Genomic DNA, 16,111 nt, shown 5'->3' on the forward strand with positions numbered 1-16,111 from the left:
GCGGGGGGTGAGGGGGAGGGACGGAAGGAGGGAGGTGCCTGGGTGTCCGCGCCTGCACTTTCCACACGGAGCCGCCACCGATCCCCACCCGCTCGCCCGCGCCGCACTGGGCCGCCGGGGCCGGCAGCCGGGGCCGAGATAAGAGGGGGAGCGCCCGCCGCCGGTCCCGCCGGAGCCCCTCGCTGTGGCGAATCTGCCGCGGCGGTAACGGCGGGGGCCGGGCCGGGCAGCGCGGCGGCGGGCTCTCCGGCGGCGGGGGACGGGCTGGAAGCGGCCGCAGGCCGGGAAGGGCCGGGTCGGTGCTGCCGGTGAGGTGGCTCCGCCGGCCCTCAGCGCTCAGGGGCCGCCGGTGAGGGCAGGGCCCACCGGGCCTGTTTCACCCGCCCGGCGGCAGCGGGGAGAGCGGGGACACACAGAGACACGGGTACCGGCCGTCTGGGTCTCTGCCATCCCGGGGCTGGACGGGGCCGGTTCGGCGGTGACTGGGGCCGGCTGCCAGGGCCGGGAAGCGGGAGGCTGCGGTGCCCCAGCCCCCTCCCCGCCACGGGAAGTACCTTCCCGTCTGGGCCGGGCAGTGGGAGCAGGGAGCCCTCCTGCTTCGACCTCCCTGTTTTTAAAAGCAGATACAACGAATTAAAAGGCTCGGTGGATAGCCTGAGTTAAAGGAAAATGGTTAACGGAAAGGTAGACCAGTAAAAACCCTTCTGAGTCTCTTTCCCCTTCACTTTAGGCAGGTGAAGGCTCAGGGAAGGCTCAGTAACGGAGGAGCCCCCCGGCCTCGCCATGGCCGTACCTATTGCAGTTCTTGACTGCGACCTCTTGCTCTATGGCCGTGGACACAGGACTTTGGATCGCTTCAAGCTGGAGGATGTCACGGATGAGTATCTAGTATCCACATACGGCTTTCCCCGACGGTTCATTTACTACCTGGTGGAGCTCCTGGGAGCCAGTCTCTCTCGCCCTACGCAGCGGTCCAGGGCCATCAGTCCGGAGACGCAGATACTCGCCGCGTTGGGTTTCTATACCTCCGGCTCCTTCCAGACTCGTATGGGGGATGCTATTGGCATTAGTCAAGCCTCCATGAGCCGCTGCGTGGCCAACGTAACCGAGGCATTGGTGGAAAGAGCCTCACAGTTTATTCACTTTCCTGAGGATGAAGCTACGGTACAGAGCCTGAAGGATGACTTTTATGGGCTGGCAGGCATGCCGGGGGTGTTGGGGGTGGTTGACTGCACCCATGTGGCAATCAAAGCACCCAATGCTGAGGACCTGTCGTATGTGAACCGAAAGGGTCTCCACTCCCTGAACTGCCTGATGGTTTGTGATGCCAGAGGAGTCCTCCTGAGCGCAGAAACGCACTGGCCAGGCAGCCTGCCCGACTGTGTGGTGTTGCAGCGGGCAGCCCTTACAAGCCAGTTTGAAACTGAGCTACATAAAGATGGCTGGCTCCTTGGTAAGTCAATTTTTCATCATTGTTTTCTGTGGAAAGTCTATTGTATGTTGGCTCCTTATTGGGTCTAGAGCCTCCAGCCACAAGTGATACGTTTACTTTTGATCGCTTTCCTGCAAATTCCTTGAGGTTTGTGATTCAGTTTGGACGATCCTTCTCTTAGAAATCTAGAACAGTAATTTCCAACCTCTGTTTTATACACTCTGATTATTGTACGTATTATTTTACATTCGTTCTGTTAAGAGCTTGTTTTCAGTATCCTACACCCTTTTAAGCTGAATTATGCAATTTTTAATTCTATGTAGGGTCCTAGTCCAGCTGTCTTTCACTGTATTATGTAGTAAATGAATTCTCTTAAAACTCTTCTGTGTTATTCCAGGATTTCCCTGTGTAAAATTGAATGCCTTTATTTTGGTGTTTGCCACATTTGTAAACGTGAGTGTTGCTCTTTCATGCTTTCTCATACCTTCTGTTTTAGCCAGAGAAATGTTTTTCTGTATCTGTGGTACCAGAAAACCAAGGGCCAAGAGCTGAAATCTGTGGTTAACTGTATGTAACCTGTCCTCCTCCTTTTCACTGCTAACAGGTGACAGCTCCTTCTTTCTCCGAACGTGGTTGATGACCCCTCTGCATATCCCTGAGACGCCTGCTGAATACCGTTACAACATGGCGCATTCTGCCACTCACAATGTCATTGAGCGGACGTTCAGAACCATTCGGTCGCGTTTCCGCTGCCTGGATGGGTCCAAAGGCACCCTGCAGTATTCTCCAGAGAAATCCAGCCACATCATTCTGGCCTGCTGTGTACTCCATAACATCTCCCTGGAACATGGGCTGGATGTGTGGTCTTCACCGGCCACAGGGCACATGGAACAACCAGAAGAAGAGTACGAGCAAATGGAATCAATGGACTCGGAAGCCTGTCGTATTCGTCAGGAACTTTTACTTACTCATTTTAGCTAATGCTGTGGCAGAGAGAAGGCTTTTAACAGTTCATCTGCAGAGATATAGGGAGCAAATATGTCCTTTCCTCTTCTTTACGTCTGTAAAGACTAAGCAGATGTGAGACAAGGAGAGATTTTACTCTCTTCATTTCAGGCGGTATTCCGAGCTTCTCTCAGTCCCTCCAGAGATGCAGTTTAATTGCTTAACTTTTATTGTAGAGACTCCCCTTTCACCTGGCTTAGAAAACGGTGACTAATGTGAGATCAGTTGAGAAACTTGGGAAATTGTCTTTGATAATGATGAAAAATCTGTAAGCCTTGCACTGTTTTACAAAGCAACAATTCCATGACACTTTGTAACCCAAACCAATTATGATTGATCTTTAAACACTATTTCACACAGACTAAACTTCCATCTGGGCTCCTGTCTGCCACGAATTCATGAGCAGCAAAGCAAACATTTATCTTTTTGTTTGCAGGTACAGATTCCTTGCTAAATTACATTTTGCAGTTTTGCAGATCTCACGAACTCCAGCGATTCCTCTCAAAGCTGACAGCTGTGCCCTGTCAGAGGTCTGGCTTCTTGCTGGGTACACACTAGTGCTTGCCTGTAGGTCCAGAAGGGTTCAACGTTTCTTCTTTCCCAAACAGACTGGAGAAGATGTTAAGCTATGGTTGACTCTATTGGTTACTTAACAGATATCAGGAGATATTAGGGCTAGTAAATCTCAGTCTAGGTCTTGCTAAACATGGCTGCCACAACAGAAAATTACTCATCTTGTTGGCTGCTGTAAAAGAGATGCCAAAGACTGGCCAGGTCACAAAAATTGAACTGATGATTGCAAAAGTTCTCCATTTAGATCAGAGCTGATGTATGGAAAGGCTACTCTGCCACTGCTGGCAATCTACCTATTCAGTGGAAAAAGACGATTAATATACGCAGTTGTTGCTGGCACAAGGCTGGGAAGTTTCCTGGCAATGTTCTCTTTCCAAAAGATGCAATTGTTTCCAAGGATCTCTTGACAGCAGTCTGAGAAAATATTTTCTTAGATTTTATTGTTTAGTGGGCAGTAATTGAAACAAAAGTGGTAGGGAATGGAGAATGCTGCAAAAACGTAGCTACTTAAAGTAGCAGTGTAGTCATCTGGCATGGTAAGTCTGTCCTTTAGAGGAAATGAACCTGGATCATGCCCTACATTTGAAGAACAAGGAAGTATGGAACACATTCCTAACTATAGGATAGAGATGCAGGATTAGATACAGTTCTGCCAGGTTTGCAATGGCAGTAAGCATTTACTATCCTACAGAAAACCAAGTGTGCTTTATGATGTATACGCAAGGTGTTTTCATAATAAGCTTTGATGAGAACTGTAAAATCATGTACAACAATCTGAGATGTAATTCTGTTTTCCTTACACATCTTCTCATGAGGTATCATGTAAGAACTACTGTTACTCTGGCAAAAAAACCCGCTCTTTTTACCTAGCAAGAAGCATACAAGCACTGTTTTCTTTAAAAACCCCAATTTTAAGGTAGGAGTTGCTTCCTTATATGGTGCCTGATGGCTCATAATATATCTGACAGACTATGCTAAAAAATACTGATCTTTAGACCTAAACACCATCAGACACTGAATAAATTGCGTGGGTGACGCTAAGGTCAAGTGAGACTTGGACACGTGTAGGTACAAATGCTGTCACGTAATAACGAGCCTGAGTTTCTCAACTTATGCTATGAATAGCTCTTCTCGGCTTGTGACCAGAGTGAACTCAAACTGGAGGCACTTTCCAGAACGCGTTTGCTGCTGGGTTTTGTCTTCTGTAAGCTCACTGTCACCTTTGGTAGAATTTAATTTCAAAACTGATCTCACTCCTTATCAGTTTGGGCAAAAACTGCATCAGGCCACACCAGACAAAACCAGCCCACTCCAAACTACTATTCTTCCTTGAGTCAGATGTCAGTACCCTCCAGTTCACTTGGGAAATGGAACTTCCTCATCTAGAGAATACTTTCCCCCATGTACTCCTAAGCAGCTTCCTTCAAAACGATTAGTCTAGACTTTTTTCCCCTTGCGTTTAGACAGTATTTGACAGCTGGGATTCATGTTTCTTTCCTGCTTTCTGTCTCCTCTGTACTTTCACCTCATCCTCCCAGCTGCATTCCAGAGATTTACAAATTTGTGTGTTGTCAGAGCTTTGCAAAGTCAAGTCTACCCTGACCGTATAATGTCTGATAAACCCCAGTCACCTGTTGGAGGGTGACAGTGACTGACTGTCCAAGGTATTGCGGTTTTCACTACTCGACTAAATTCCTCGTAAAATCCCACCACCAGCCCTTTTGAGTTTTCCCTTAAAATGCCTCTCCGAAGACTGGCTGGCTGTGCTGCTGCCTGACTTTGCTCCCTCAGTCCTGTGTACTACAGCAAACCTCAGTCTCTAAACTTCACCTGTCTGGGCCTTCTGACTCTTTTTTTCTTTGCAGATTTACTGGTGCAAAGCACCCTGGCTTGCTTAGATTTTCTTCTCAACATTCAAGTCCCCCCTCGCTGAGTTCTCACTTCTCCAGTACAGATGAGGCAGCACTCATATCTCATCTGATAGACTTATCCTCTTCTCTCTAAATGTGTTTCACTCTGATACCGTCTGTCTTTTCCTGCCTGTTTTAAATTATATTTTTTCCACACTGTATCAGTCTTGAGGGGGAGGGGAAGAGACAGGAGACGCAGAGAACGTGCTGTACGGTGAGATTTCAGAAGAACAGTCAGTCCACGCGAAAGAGGGAGTGAGGTGCTGCCTGCCCGAGCGGCCTCCCCATCGCGGGGCGGCCGCGACCACCCGCGGTGGAGGCCCGGCCCGGCCCCGAAGGTTTCGCGGGGGCAGGCCGGGGCCCGGCCGGCACACCGGAATTCCTCGCTTGACCGGCTGCCTGACAGAGCGCCGTTCCCGGCCCCGCGGGCTGCTCGCCCCGGCCGCCAGCCGCGGGAACCCGCCGGGGCGGGGAGGCGGCCGGGCCACGCCAGGCCGGGCCGGCAGGGCCAACACCCCGCCCCCAGCGCTCCGGGCTCGATTCGTCCTGCCTGCCCTCCGTCGCCGCCGGGCGGCCGCGCGCAGCGCCGCAGCGCGGTGGAGGAGCTCTTGGCTCGGCTGGCGCGGCCTGGCAGCGTTCTAGCTTCGGCTGCTCGGGCCTTGGGAGAGCTCTCGGCGCCGCTCTTCGGCTCCGGCTCGGCGCTCGACTGGCTCGCCTGGCCGGAGCTCGGAGCGGCGGCGGCGGCGGCGACGACCGAGCAGCGGGGGCCGCTTCTTCCGGGCCCGGCCCTGGCCCCGACCCCGCTCCGCCCGGCCCCGGCCCTTCCGCACCAGGTAGGCTCCGGGCCTACGCGCTCGGCCCGGCTCCAGGCCAGGGCCCGCGCCGCCTCTCCCCGGGCGGGCGGGCGGGGTCGCTCCCGCGGCGGCGCCCCGGAAGGTGTCGGACACCTGCCCGCGCGGGGCCGTCGGGCCGGAGCGGAGCGGGGCCGGGCCGGGGAGGGAGCCGGGGTTCGCTGCCGGGGCCTTTGTTCGGGAGCTCCGGGACCGCGGCCTGTGGCTGGGGGAGTGGGGAGGCCGCCGCGGCGACGGCGGGCCCCGCTCCCCGCGGGCCGCGCTGCCCCGGGCCGGCCGCGGCCGGCGGAGGGCGAAACCCGTGGCGCTGGCCTTCCGCTGGCCGGCCGGCGGGGCCGGGAGGGAGGGAGGCCTCCGAGGAGAGCGGTTCCCGAGTCCCGGGAAGCTGCCCCAACCCCGCGGCCGCTCCGCCTGAGCGCTCCTCAAAACCGGCTTTTTGTGTCCCCGCTTGGTGTCTTGAGCTCCCCCCTCCATCGCCCCCTTTTCCCGGCTGCTCCCGCCCGGCCCACCGGGGCCTCCACGCACCCGCGCTCTGGGTAAGGTCAGGCTGTGTTTTGGGAGTGCTGGTTTGAAATAATAAATAGTGGTGGTGTTGTTTTCCGGCTGTAGCCAAATAAAATGTGAAGTAAGTGTTGTCTTCTCTATCTCTCCTTCTGGTTTTCATCGTGTGTGGCAGAACTCTTGCTTGTGTAAGTAGTATTTTGCATAAAATGCATTCATGTGTGCCTTTAGTGCGATGACACTTGATTATCTCTTTTCTTGTGAGGGAACGTAGCCAGTTAATTAACTAGTAGAAACGTTTGTGTTTTCACCTACAGTGTTCTTCTGGACAACACAGATTTCTGTAGTGTTCGCTGAATTTTTTTGAGGTCACATGATCAGATGTACTGTGCTCTCTGCTGTATTTGGAAAGCCATTTTTGCAACACAGTTCGTGCACTAAACCAGAATTTTATCTTAAAGAAATGTTTTGGGTGGTTAAGGCATAATTTTTCCAATACACACTTTTACAGCATCGTTCTGTTGTAGGAGACTAATTCAAGGGTAGCTATGATCTAGGCACAAGCTGGTCTCAGGAAGATCAGCAGTCTGTATGTAGAGTCCGTGTAAATATGTTCAGTAGAGTGCTCAGTGCTGCTCCATTTTCTCCTCTGCATGAAACGTTCTTAGATCTTTATATAAAAACCCAGTGTGTTTTTCTATATTTGTCCTTGTTTACTGCTCCACCCAGTTTGGTGTCCTCTGCAAATGTCATCTGGCTTCTTTGCCTTTGCCACTCCCATCCTCTTTCAAATTGCTAATGGGAATGTTAAAATGGGACCTAAGAATGACCTGCTGGTAATGTACACTTACTGCCAATCCATTACCAGACTGTTTAATTTTGTTGTTGGGTCAGTTTTCAGAATGTGGTATGGGGTTAAACCCAGGCAGATTTGAATGCCTTATGGGTGACGTAGGCAGCAGTACCTGAAATTCTCTGCTAAATTTAAAATCATCGTTTGTATTCTGAAGGGCTGCTGTAACACAGTTCCTAACATTCATAACTCTTCAGTATAGCTTGCTTACTAGTACTGTGGTCCACAATTGGTGTTGCTCTAGATAACTATTTTTTTTTTAATTGGTCCATTTGTGTTTCGATGGTAACAAATAAGTATCTTGTACCCATCTGTTGATTTGTGGCAGTGTGGAATATGGCAGTCCATTAGCGTTTATATTTTTTCTAATACTTGGAATGAAGATTATACTTGTATCCAAATATCTGGACTTGCCTTTTCAGATTTAGTTGCTGGGGAGTTTACGCAGAATGTTTACTTTGCTGACAACTTCTTAGTTTTCTTTCTTTTGCCCTTTTCTGAGTCACAGTTGACCCTCCGGATTCTTGTTTGGTTGTTTTCTACTTTTCCATTTTCTCTGCAGAACTTTTACACAGCCCTAACAACCAGTTATGAAGAAGCCAAGCAGGGATACTGTCTGCTAGTATCCCTTTGCCATCAGTTAGGTATTTGAATATTCACTCCTTTTTTTTGTGTCATCATTTGTTACAAAACTTCTGGAAAGTAACTTTAGTGTCTCTTATGCCCTGGTTAGCAAGCTAACTGAATTCGAGGCTTTTACAAAGTTATTGTTGATGTTAACACTTACTAGTATGGATAGCATTGAGGTACTTCCCCCCCCCTCCCCTTACTGAGTTTGTATTATTGGAGACCTAATAAAGAGCATAGTGCATGTTAATAGTTACCTTGCGTGTTTTATGTTAGTAGCCCTGCACTAACCTAGTAAGGAGGGTGATTGGAACCAATCCTTAATGAGGTGAGGGCAAAAGTATTGTGGTTTTCAAAAGCAAATAACAAGGTGATGTGCGGTGGAATAGGATGAATATTAGAAATATTCTGACGGAAGGTTGTTAAATGATGTAGTTGCTTAGTGAAAGACTTGTTGATTGGGTTGCTTAAAACAAGAGGAGACCTACTTGTCTGCCTCTCAGGATTCAACGTTGGTTGTTAAGAACTCTGTCTAGGATTGTTGTCTAATAGCTGTTTGTTGTCTTCAGTTTTTGTAAACTGTTGAAGGCGTGCAGGATGATGAGGTGCCAGGCCTGAGCGTGGAGAGAGTCATCTTAATCTGTGTACTCGCACAGCTCCGCTTCGGATGTTCTCAGTGAGGTCTTTTGGGCTGTATTGGCAGAGTGATTCCTGCTGCCCTCTTCCCGGTATGTAGCACTAATTCTCGACCTTGAGCAGTGTAGAATTGCTGAGAGGAGTCTCTGACCCGTGTTTTGGACCCTTCCCCCACTCCCTTTATTTTTCTTCCACAGTCTCAGTCCAAGGCCAGGAAGGGAAAGGGTGTCAAGAACTGGCTGTGTTTCTTTGTTCAGAGTCTAAATCGTCTTTGTCTCCCACCTCTTCTTTGATACATCTGTGCATGAAGACTTCAGCTTCTGTGTAGATCACTTTTGCTTTTTGGCTTGTTACCTTATTTAATTATTTCCATGTGAGCAGGAGATTATATGAACTACATTTTTTTTAAAACATGTTCTCGCTTTCAGTTGCTTTTACTTTACTACTTAGATAAGGTGCACATGCCTTAAATGCAGCCTTGAATGCATAAAATATTTTGTCTTCGTCTTGTGGATACTTGGTTCTGCTTCTGATACTCTCTCATGTTGGTGCTCCCAGGTTTCTCTTGCATGTCTGATGTCACTAGGGGGCACTGGGCTGTGGCTCTTGAACTTGAGGAACCTTAATGTGATTTTAATGTAAATGCTGTGATTTTTTGAATTGACAATTCCTTTACTTCCCTGTCTAAATGAGAGTAGTTCTCTTAGGGATTAATCTGAATTCTATGTAGCCCTATTTGTATCAATATATTGCTCTAGTGCTCTTTTCTCTGTCTCATTTCCTGCTGTGTACAGTGCTTGGCAAAGGATGCCATGGTCTGAGTGTGGAATTGGGGAAACCAACTCTGAATCTTCTGGATCTCAGTTCTGCTGTTGGACTTACCTTACAGCTTTGTGAAATGATATTTATTCTCTTTCTGTCTTCTGGACTGGAACTAATAGTGCTTTTCTCAAGAATTCATTGTGTGGAAATTGTAATAATAGTCGTGAAAGTCCTCCGTATTCTCATTGGTAAATGAAGCTGTCGGACTCCAGACACAGCTGATCGCTTGTTTTTATTACTTCCCTTTTTGTATTTACCGTTCCTTTTCTGACCTTTAGGGGCTGATATCTTCAAGTTTCTCTTCTACTTCCTCATCACTTTTCTGCAAATAACTAGCAATTTAATGTACTGACTGAAAAGTTCTTTTAAGAGTATCATAGCTCATTTAATCCAGACCAGGAAGACAAATTAAGATTCTAATGGCAATCAGCTCCCTGTTGCAGTCATACAGGATCCTGGAATGACAGTGTACTATTGACATCTTTGTAATGTAATTGAATTTCCTGAGCTGTTTGTAGTTTCAATTTAAAACACAGCATTGAATTTTTCAGTCATGACGCACTAATACAAGTCATTTTTCTTTAGGAATCCTGTTCTGATTTATGTGGAAGCGCTTAGAGCTGTGGATACAACTTAGAGCAGTGTATCTAGTGCATCTGCAGAAGATGTGCTTTGGAATGACTTTTCAAATCTCTCTGGCCTTAATCAAGGGAAAACTTCAGCTTACAGAATAATACTTTGGGGAATATCTTAAGAACTTTGAAGTCTAAAACCAGGGCCATATAATGAAAATGCCTTCATGGTATTAGTTTTGGACTCTGTTACATTGTTGCATCAGAAACTTTCTCTCTTTCCTCCTAAGGCTTTTTTTAGTGGGTTTTTTTTTTTCCGTATTTAGGGGCACTTAGTTGAAGATTGGCTCTGTGCTCCCGTGTCAGGAAGCTGCATGATTCGAGTGTCTTAAATTAAGCTGGTTTTTGTTCTTTAAAAGCATGGTCAAAGATGCAAAAGTAGAAACAGAGTGAAAGAATGCATTCTAGTTTTGCTTTTTTTCATTGTTTTGGTTAATCATGCTTAAGATAAATGTTTGTTATACCTCTGTGGACTATTTTTGTTTGAGGGTTAGCCTTGTTTAAAGGTTCCTGTGCAACGTAACTTTATTTCCAATTTTCTGTTCATTTAGATATCGCTGCAAGATAACTTGAAGTTGTCTCGCTACAGAATGTTTTCTGGGTTTTGTTTTTGTTTTTAACCCAGGGAGAGCTAGAACCTCTGAGAACGGTCATAAAGCTCATATGAAAGTACCACAAATGAAGACAAATCATGTTGTTTGAGGAAAATTTAAATAAGCAGCTGGTCAGCTACATTGTCAGAAATTGATGTGGCCTTGTCGCTTAATACTGAACCTAGTCTTGTTCCTCCAACACGTGTCTTAAGTTTTGATCCATGGAACTATTCTGGGTATGAGTCATGTCACCCTTTTTTTACTGATTTTGTTGTTGTTATAGCATTGTTCAAATTCCAGTGCTACATAGTTCGATTACTTACCAAACTAGGACTCTCTGAGTTGTCTTGTTTGTTTAGCTGAGTTGATGCTGTGCAAAGAGGGCAAAGCAGCTTTTTTGTTTTGGTTTTGCATAAACTTTAAAAAATCTTGCTCAGTCTTTCAGTGGAGACATGAAAAAGATAAGCAGGAATGGCATGACACTTGGTATGAATTAAATCAATATTTTTAATAAAACTGCTAGTGGAATTCAGGTCTTCTATCTGGAATAGCGTTTCTGGGGCTTCTTATGTGGTATTGTTTTGCACAATTTAGGAAGGTGTTGGCAGCGTAATCTCTGTATTGAAGTGCGGGGAGGGGGAACTTGGAGTGTAAACATGGAAGGGAACTTGAAAGTTGCTGGAGCTGTGTGATTGTTCACAGAAATTCTAAATGATGTTTTAGGCATCTGGTTCATTCTTGGAGATCTGTCTGTGGGTCTCAATACCAGGTTTTACTGCTTTATCGATGAAGGTCCTGTAAAAGGAGAGGCCGTGTAGTCTAGTCGTTAGCAAGATGATCTCTGACTGTCTGCAGTAAGGAGGATGTTTTCTTCTTTGCTCTGTTGAGCTTCTGAAAGACATAGGGGTCTTGATAAAGCAGTTTGCCTCAAAATTAAACTGTGTAAAATATAAGGGAAAATCATCTGTATTTTCTACAAATAGGAAATATGGGGGAAAATAGCAGGTCTTGTGACTCCAGCCTACATGAGGATCGCTGGCAGTGAAGATAAAGCATTTGGGCTGTAGCGTGGCGTATGCTGTTTTTATGCCTGTCTGATGGTCTTACGATTGTTCTTGGAAAATCCACCCACATGTACAATAGTGGGAATGATAAATTCTTATTAAAATTTATTAAATGCAATAAAAATACTCTTGAACTGTTATATCTTGCTGATATTCAAAGCCTGAGATGCTGCAGTTTAATTTGGAATAAATGAAATGGCATGCTTTATTGTTAGTGCTGGACACTTTGCTTAAGAACAGACATTTTGAAAACAGAAGTTACTGGCTCATGAGATAGGCAGGCCCATGGCCAGAGCTTGGACAGTTTAGAGTACTAATAATCTATTTCTCTTCTTTCCTAGAGACAAGTTTTCTTGTGTTTTTGCGGGTCAGTGACATGCCTCATTGTTCACAACAGTTTTGTTTTTGTTTTGTTGTTTGGTGTTTGGTTTTTTTTCCCCCATCTGTGTTCTTTTAGTACAAAGTATACTGCTTGCACTGGCCTGTATACTATGTGGATCATATCCATTTTACAGTCAATGCATTGTGGAAGTCTTTAAATTGACAAAGGGACTTTGAGACAGAAACCACCAGCACATGCTTTTCTCCTCTCTGGTCTTTTCTACAGAAGCTTATACATGCTTTGTCTCTGTGGATCCCAGATTACAAAGCTAGAGACAGCTTTTATATTTCACTTAATGTTGCCTCTTTCTTCATCAGTCACTTGAGACCTCTTTGGGCAGCAAAATCGTCTGAAGTTATTTGGACATTTGTATCTTTTGGATAGAACTCTCATTCTAAACAGCATTTACTGATTGCAGCTTTTTTCTTTTATTTTTAAACACTGGTAGAGCTGTTTACACTGTTTCTGTATGCAGACATCAGGAAAAGCTTTTAGTGTTGGGCCCAGCACTCAACCCAGAAGTTCTCTGGAGTGGTAATAGATTTGTAGTCTTAAGAGCTGAAGGCTGTATGAAATAACCTTTTTTCCCCAATGGAGAATTGAATAACACGAGGTAGTACTCCAGTATTATTTTTTGTATCAAAGCCAGCTGTGCTTATAGAATGGTGGTACTGAAATCTCCACAAAATTAATAAAGCCAAAGATGTTGGGGTGTGGGGTGGGGCATGTTCAGAGATGGGACCATCATCTCTGTAAAGTGCTCATTTCTAATTGAAATGGTAAACTACTGCATAATGCATAAAATATCTTGACATCCTCTCTATATGGCGATTTGAATCTGCTTCTTTTTATTCCTCTTCTCTCCCTACCTTTTGTGTCAGTGTACCACTATGAAGTATTACCAATTTGCTGCTTCGCTTTGGTTTTCTAGAGGTTCAGAATTTGTAAAAATGACAATTATGAGTGAGTTTATATTGCTCTGAGTCTGGGAATTCTTAAGGTTTCTTCAAGGACAGCTGGTGCAGAGCAAGTAAAAGGCTTGGGGTTGGGCTGTGTAATGCTCTTTCCAAAACTGTAAACAGCCCAGCATGCTGTCCTGAAATGCCCTGAAGGGAGAAAACTGTTAAGAAAACAAAACTGCCAATTATAGAAAAATTTCTTGACTCTCCACTTTTAGAATTTCTGTGGTGCCCTGGACCACATCCAGGGCATCAGCTAATCTTCCAGTTGTTGGACTCCACTTTTGGTCATCCCAATTAAAAAAAAAAAAAAAGGGGGGGGCAAAAAACCCCAACCCAACAACAAGAAGAAAACAGAATAATGCCAATCCCTGATCAGTTCTTTGTTTTGGTGGTCAGCTGTTCATCACCTGTGATAGCATGGGTATTTGTAGTAGAAGTTGTTACTGAATCAGTCCACCGCTTGCCTGGACAGGTTTGGTATGGTGAGATGCAAGTTTTCTTTATGCTGAGGCCTGAGAAGTAGTTTGAAACTCGCTGTCTTTCATTTAAACTTTATTAGTCAGGTGGCTACTGAGTAGCTATAAATATGGTTGGTACTTCCATGGTTTATCTGCTAATGGTATTTAATAACATGCTGTCATTATTTGACTTCTCTGAGCAAACTGTTTGGAGTTGGTGGGTAACCTTACTAGATTGGAGAAGGAACTGGCTTTTTTTAAAAAAACAAAAACAACCCAAAAAACCCCCAAAAAACAAACCAAAAGTGAACATGTGATCCAGTAAGGTTAAAGATTTCTTGCTGAAGTGAGCGAAGGTAATGTCCATGTGTACGCTGCATCTGTTTCTCCATTTGAAGGCTCTAACTTTCTTTGCCAGTCTAAAGTGTTGCTGAATGTGTCACCAGCTAGTGGAGAGCAGTTACTGTATTCAGGCTAATTCAGATAAAGGAGTAAACTTTCCCCTTATGAGTCATGGATAAAGATTGGCCCCCAAAGGAATCCAGGGTAACACTGGAATGCCAGCCCCACTCAAGAAGGGTGCATTCAGAGTTTTCTGAAGAGATCCCAGCTTTTAAAAATGTTGAGCATTTGAGCCCTGAGTTTCTTTTTTTGTTTTCCTTTCAAATGAGATAAAGAGGTGAGTCAGAGGAAGCTGAAAAAACGAGGGACAGTCCCTGAGGGAAAAACATTGAGTTCAGACGTGCTCAGGAGGCTCACATATGAAGTGTTGTTACAGCCAAATTAGTTCAAGAAATTAGTACACATCTGCAAAGATTTAGATAAGCTGTCTTGAGATAGGTACTTGATTTTATATAGTGAAGATGGCTTGGTCTTTCAGTAAAGTGTGAATACAAGAGGTTTGCTAGCTGCAGTTTTAGGTGTTATCTGTTCCTTTATTTTACAGTATGTAAACTTGCCTGTGGCATAAATAAACATAAAGAAGTTTGTTAAACATCTTGATTTCCATGTTGCTATTGTACCTCAGGGACTACTAGTCCTTCAGATAGGACTGAAATGTTCCCAAGTTGTCAGAGCTTGTTCTTTCTCATGAGTAATTGTGTTATCTTGCTTGTAAATTATCGGGATCTCTTAAGTTATTTAGGTTGCTTGTTCTTTACAGCTACTGAAAGGCTATTCCAAAGCTTAATATTTGACATCTCTTCAAACTTCCAGCTTATTCCAGCTCCAAGTCTGATCTTCCATTTTTGTCTGGTTTATATGTTTATTCTTGGATTGTTGTAGTCCTTTCTCCTTGAATGCACCCATACAGAATATTCAGCTTCTGTTTTCAGAATTTTACTAGATGAAGCTAGATTTATAGTTCCCTCCTGTAAAGTAGGCCTTTGATTGCCTGTATGGTTCTGAGCTGGCCTTCCCCTCCATGCTGCTTACCATCTGAAGCCAGTCATTTCCGAACATGGGTGACTGGGGCTGTTGGCAGAATCCCGATGAGGATTTATTAGCATTTAGCGAAAAAAGATTTTTTTGGTTTGGCGATTCCTGTATTATACCGTGCTTTTGGCTGTATCTACTCCAGTTATCCTTGTTCTAGCTTTTCTGGGTCTGGGCTTTTTTAATCTGTACAGTTGCTTTTAAGAATCTGCTTTGCAGCGTGACATCTTTAGTTTTTGCATTGCTTTCCAGTAAGGCTTTTATTTTGTAGAATAATTCCTACCTAATGTTTGGCTGACTTTCACAGGTTCTTGAAAGAAGGCTTATTTTACACTGTGAAGTTCAGCTTCTCTAAAATAGATGATTCCCATGCTGTTCACATTAAGCATCAGGGAATTTCCAGCTAGCTTGAATTTCTTTGTGGTGAATTTCTTTTCTAGGAAGATGGATGCCTTTACTTGTTCATCACTTCAGTGCCCTTTATTGTACTTTTTACAAATGAAAACTGGTCTGCTTTATTAGAACTCGTTTTCTTGGCTTATCTCTTCAGACAACTCCTCCCTGTAAGCAGCAGCTGTCTTAAATCATCTGCTCAGGAGATTTTTTTAGGGAGAGTGGGAGGAAAGAAAGGTTTGCTAACAGCCGTTCTGAGTTCTGTCATTTAACAATTCATCTCCTCTTGTGTACATGAACCTTTCTTCCCTGTATGTGTTTTGCTTTTTGAAGTTGCCACTTCCTTCTCTATTGAATATTGATGCTTTTGTTCAGTGTAACATGAACCGAGGAGGATTTATCTTTAGATCTTCATGTTCTGAAGAGATGACAGAGTAGTATGTGCGCTCTGCTGGGATCAAAAGGTAATAGCGTTGCAGCAGTGTTTCTTGGTCTCTGTATTCTAAAAAAAGTTCTTGTTTCTGGAGAGCTTCTGGTGGCAAACTCCAATGTATGAGACCATTCAAAAGCTGTGTAACTTAGTTGTTATTAGGGTCGCTATTTTTAGTTATTTCAAGGAATTAATGCTTTTTTCTAGAAAATGGGTATTAATACTTAGTAGCTCAAAGTGTACTAAAAGCATTAATCTTTGTCGTTGTGCATTACTTGGGTGAACTGTTGTTCTAAGAGCAATGTAGTCGGAAAGATAATGTGCAGACAGGCCAAATGAATCATCTTAGTGGAGTTGGCCAAGATGCCACTGCAGTGTAAGGTTTTGGTCTGATACATGGTTGTTTTCATACATTGTAAGCTATTGTGGTAGAGTTGGAAGTAACTTGGACTTGTGGGCTATCAATTGTCTGACCTTTGCAGTGATAATAATTACTATTACTGAAATTTGAGTAACTCCCCAGAAACTCCTCTGTCATATTGTCAATTTTTAA

General features: G+C 44.8%; 2 protein-coding genes across 6 annotated transcripts in view; both read left to right on the forward strand.

Annotated features, from left to right (window-relative positions):
* The first annotated feature begins 73 nt into the window (after window positions 1-73).
* HARBI1 (harbinger transposase derived 1) lies at window positions 74-3,911 on the forward strand. 2 transcript variants are annotated; one of them, XM_074909499.1, is made up of 3 exons: window positions 74-349; window positions 731-1,453; window positions 2,037-3,911. In XM_074909499.1, exons 2-3 carry the CDS (start codon window positions 784-786, stop codon window positions 2,411-2,413), a joined length of 1,047 nt encoding a protein of 348 aa, XP_074765600.1. In that variant the 5' UTR covers window positions 74-349; window positions 731-783; the 3' UTR covers window positions 2,414-3,911. The 2 variants fall into 2 exon arrangements, with proteins under 2 accessions (XP_074765600.1, XP_074765601.1); XM_074909500.1 differs by having other exon boundaries at window positions 75-204.
* Window positions 3,912-5,633: 1,722 nt separating this feature from the next.
* AMBRA1 (autophagy and beclin 1 regulator 1) overlaps window positions 5,634-16,111 on the forward strand; it is a 138,817-nt gene continuing 128,339 nt past the window's right edge. For 3 of the 4 annotated variants that reach the window (XM_074909501.1, XM_074909505.1, XM_074909506.1), the window contains exon 1: window positions 5,634-5,753. The gene's annotated coding sequence lies outside the window, so the exon portion shown is untranslated. Of the gene's footprint in view, window positions 5,754-8,464; window positions 8,481-16,111 lie in introns of those variants that run through there. The other variant, XM_074909502.1, reaches the window with a different exon arrangement.

The sequence above is a fragment of the Athene noctua genome, chromosome 6 (genome assembly GCF_965140245.1).
Source record: "Athene noctua chromosome 6, bAthNoc1.hap1.1, whole genome shotgun sequence".
NCBI classification, from domain to species: Eukaryota; Metazoa; Chordata; class Aves; order Strigiformes; family Strigidae; genus Athene; species Athene noctua.

Coding starts and splice junctions, on each gene's coding strand:
- HARBI1 (XM_074909499.1), top strand. CDS start 784: ATGGCCGTACCTATTGCAGTTCTTGACTGCGACCTCTTGCTCTATGGC. Junction 1,454..2,036: donor TAAAGATGGCTGGCTCCTTG/GTAAGTCAATTT, acceptor CACTGCTAACAG/GTGACAGCTCCTTCTTTCTC.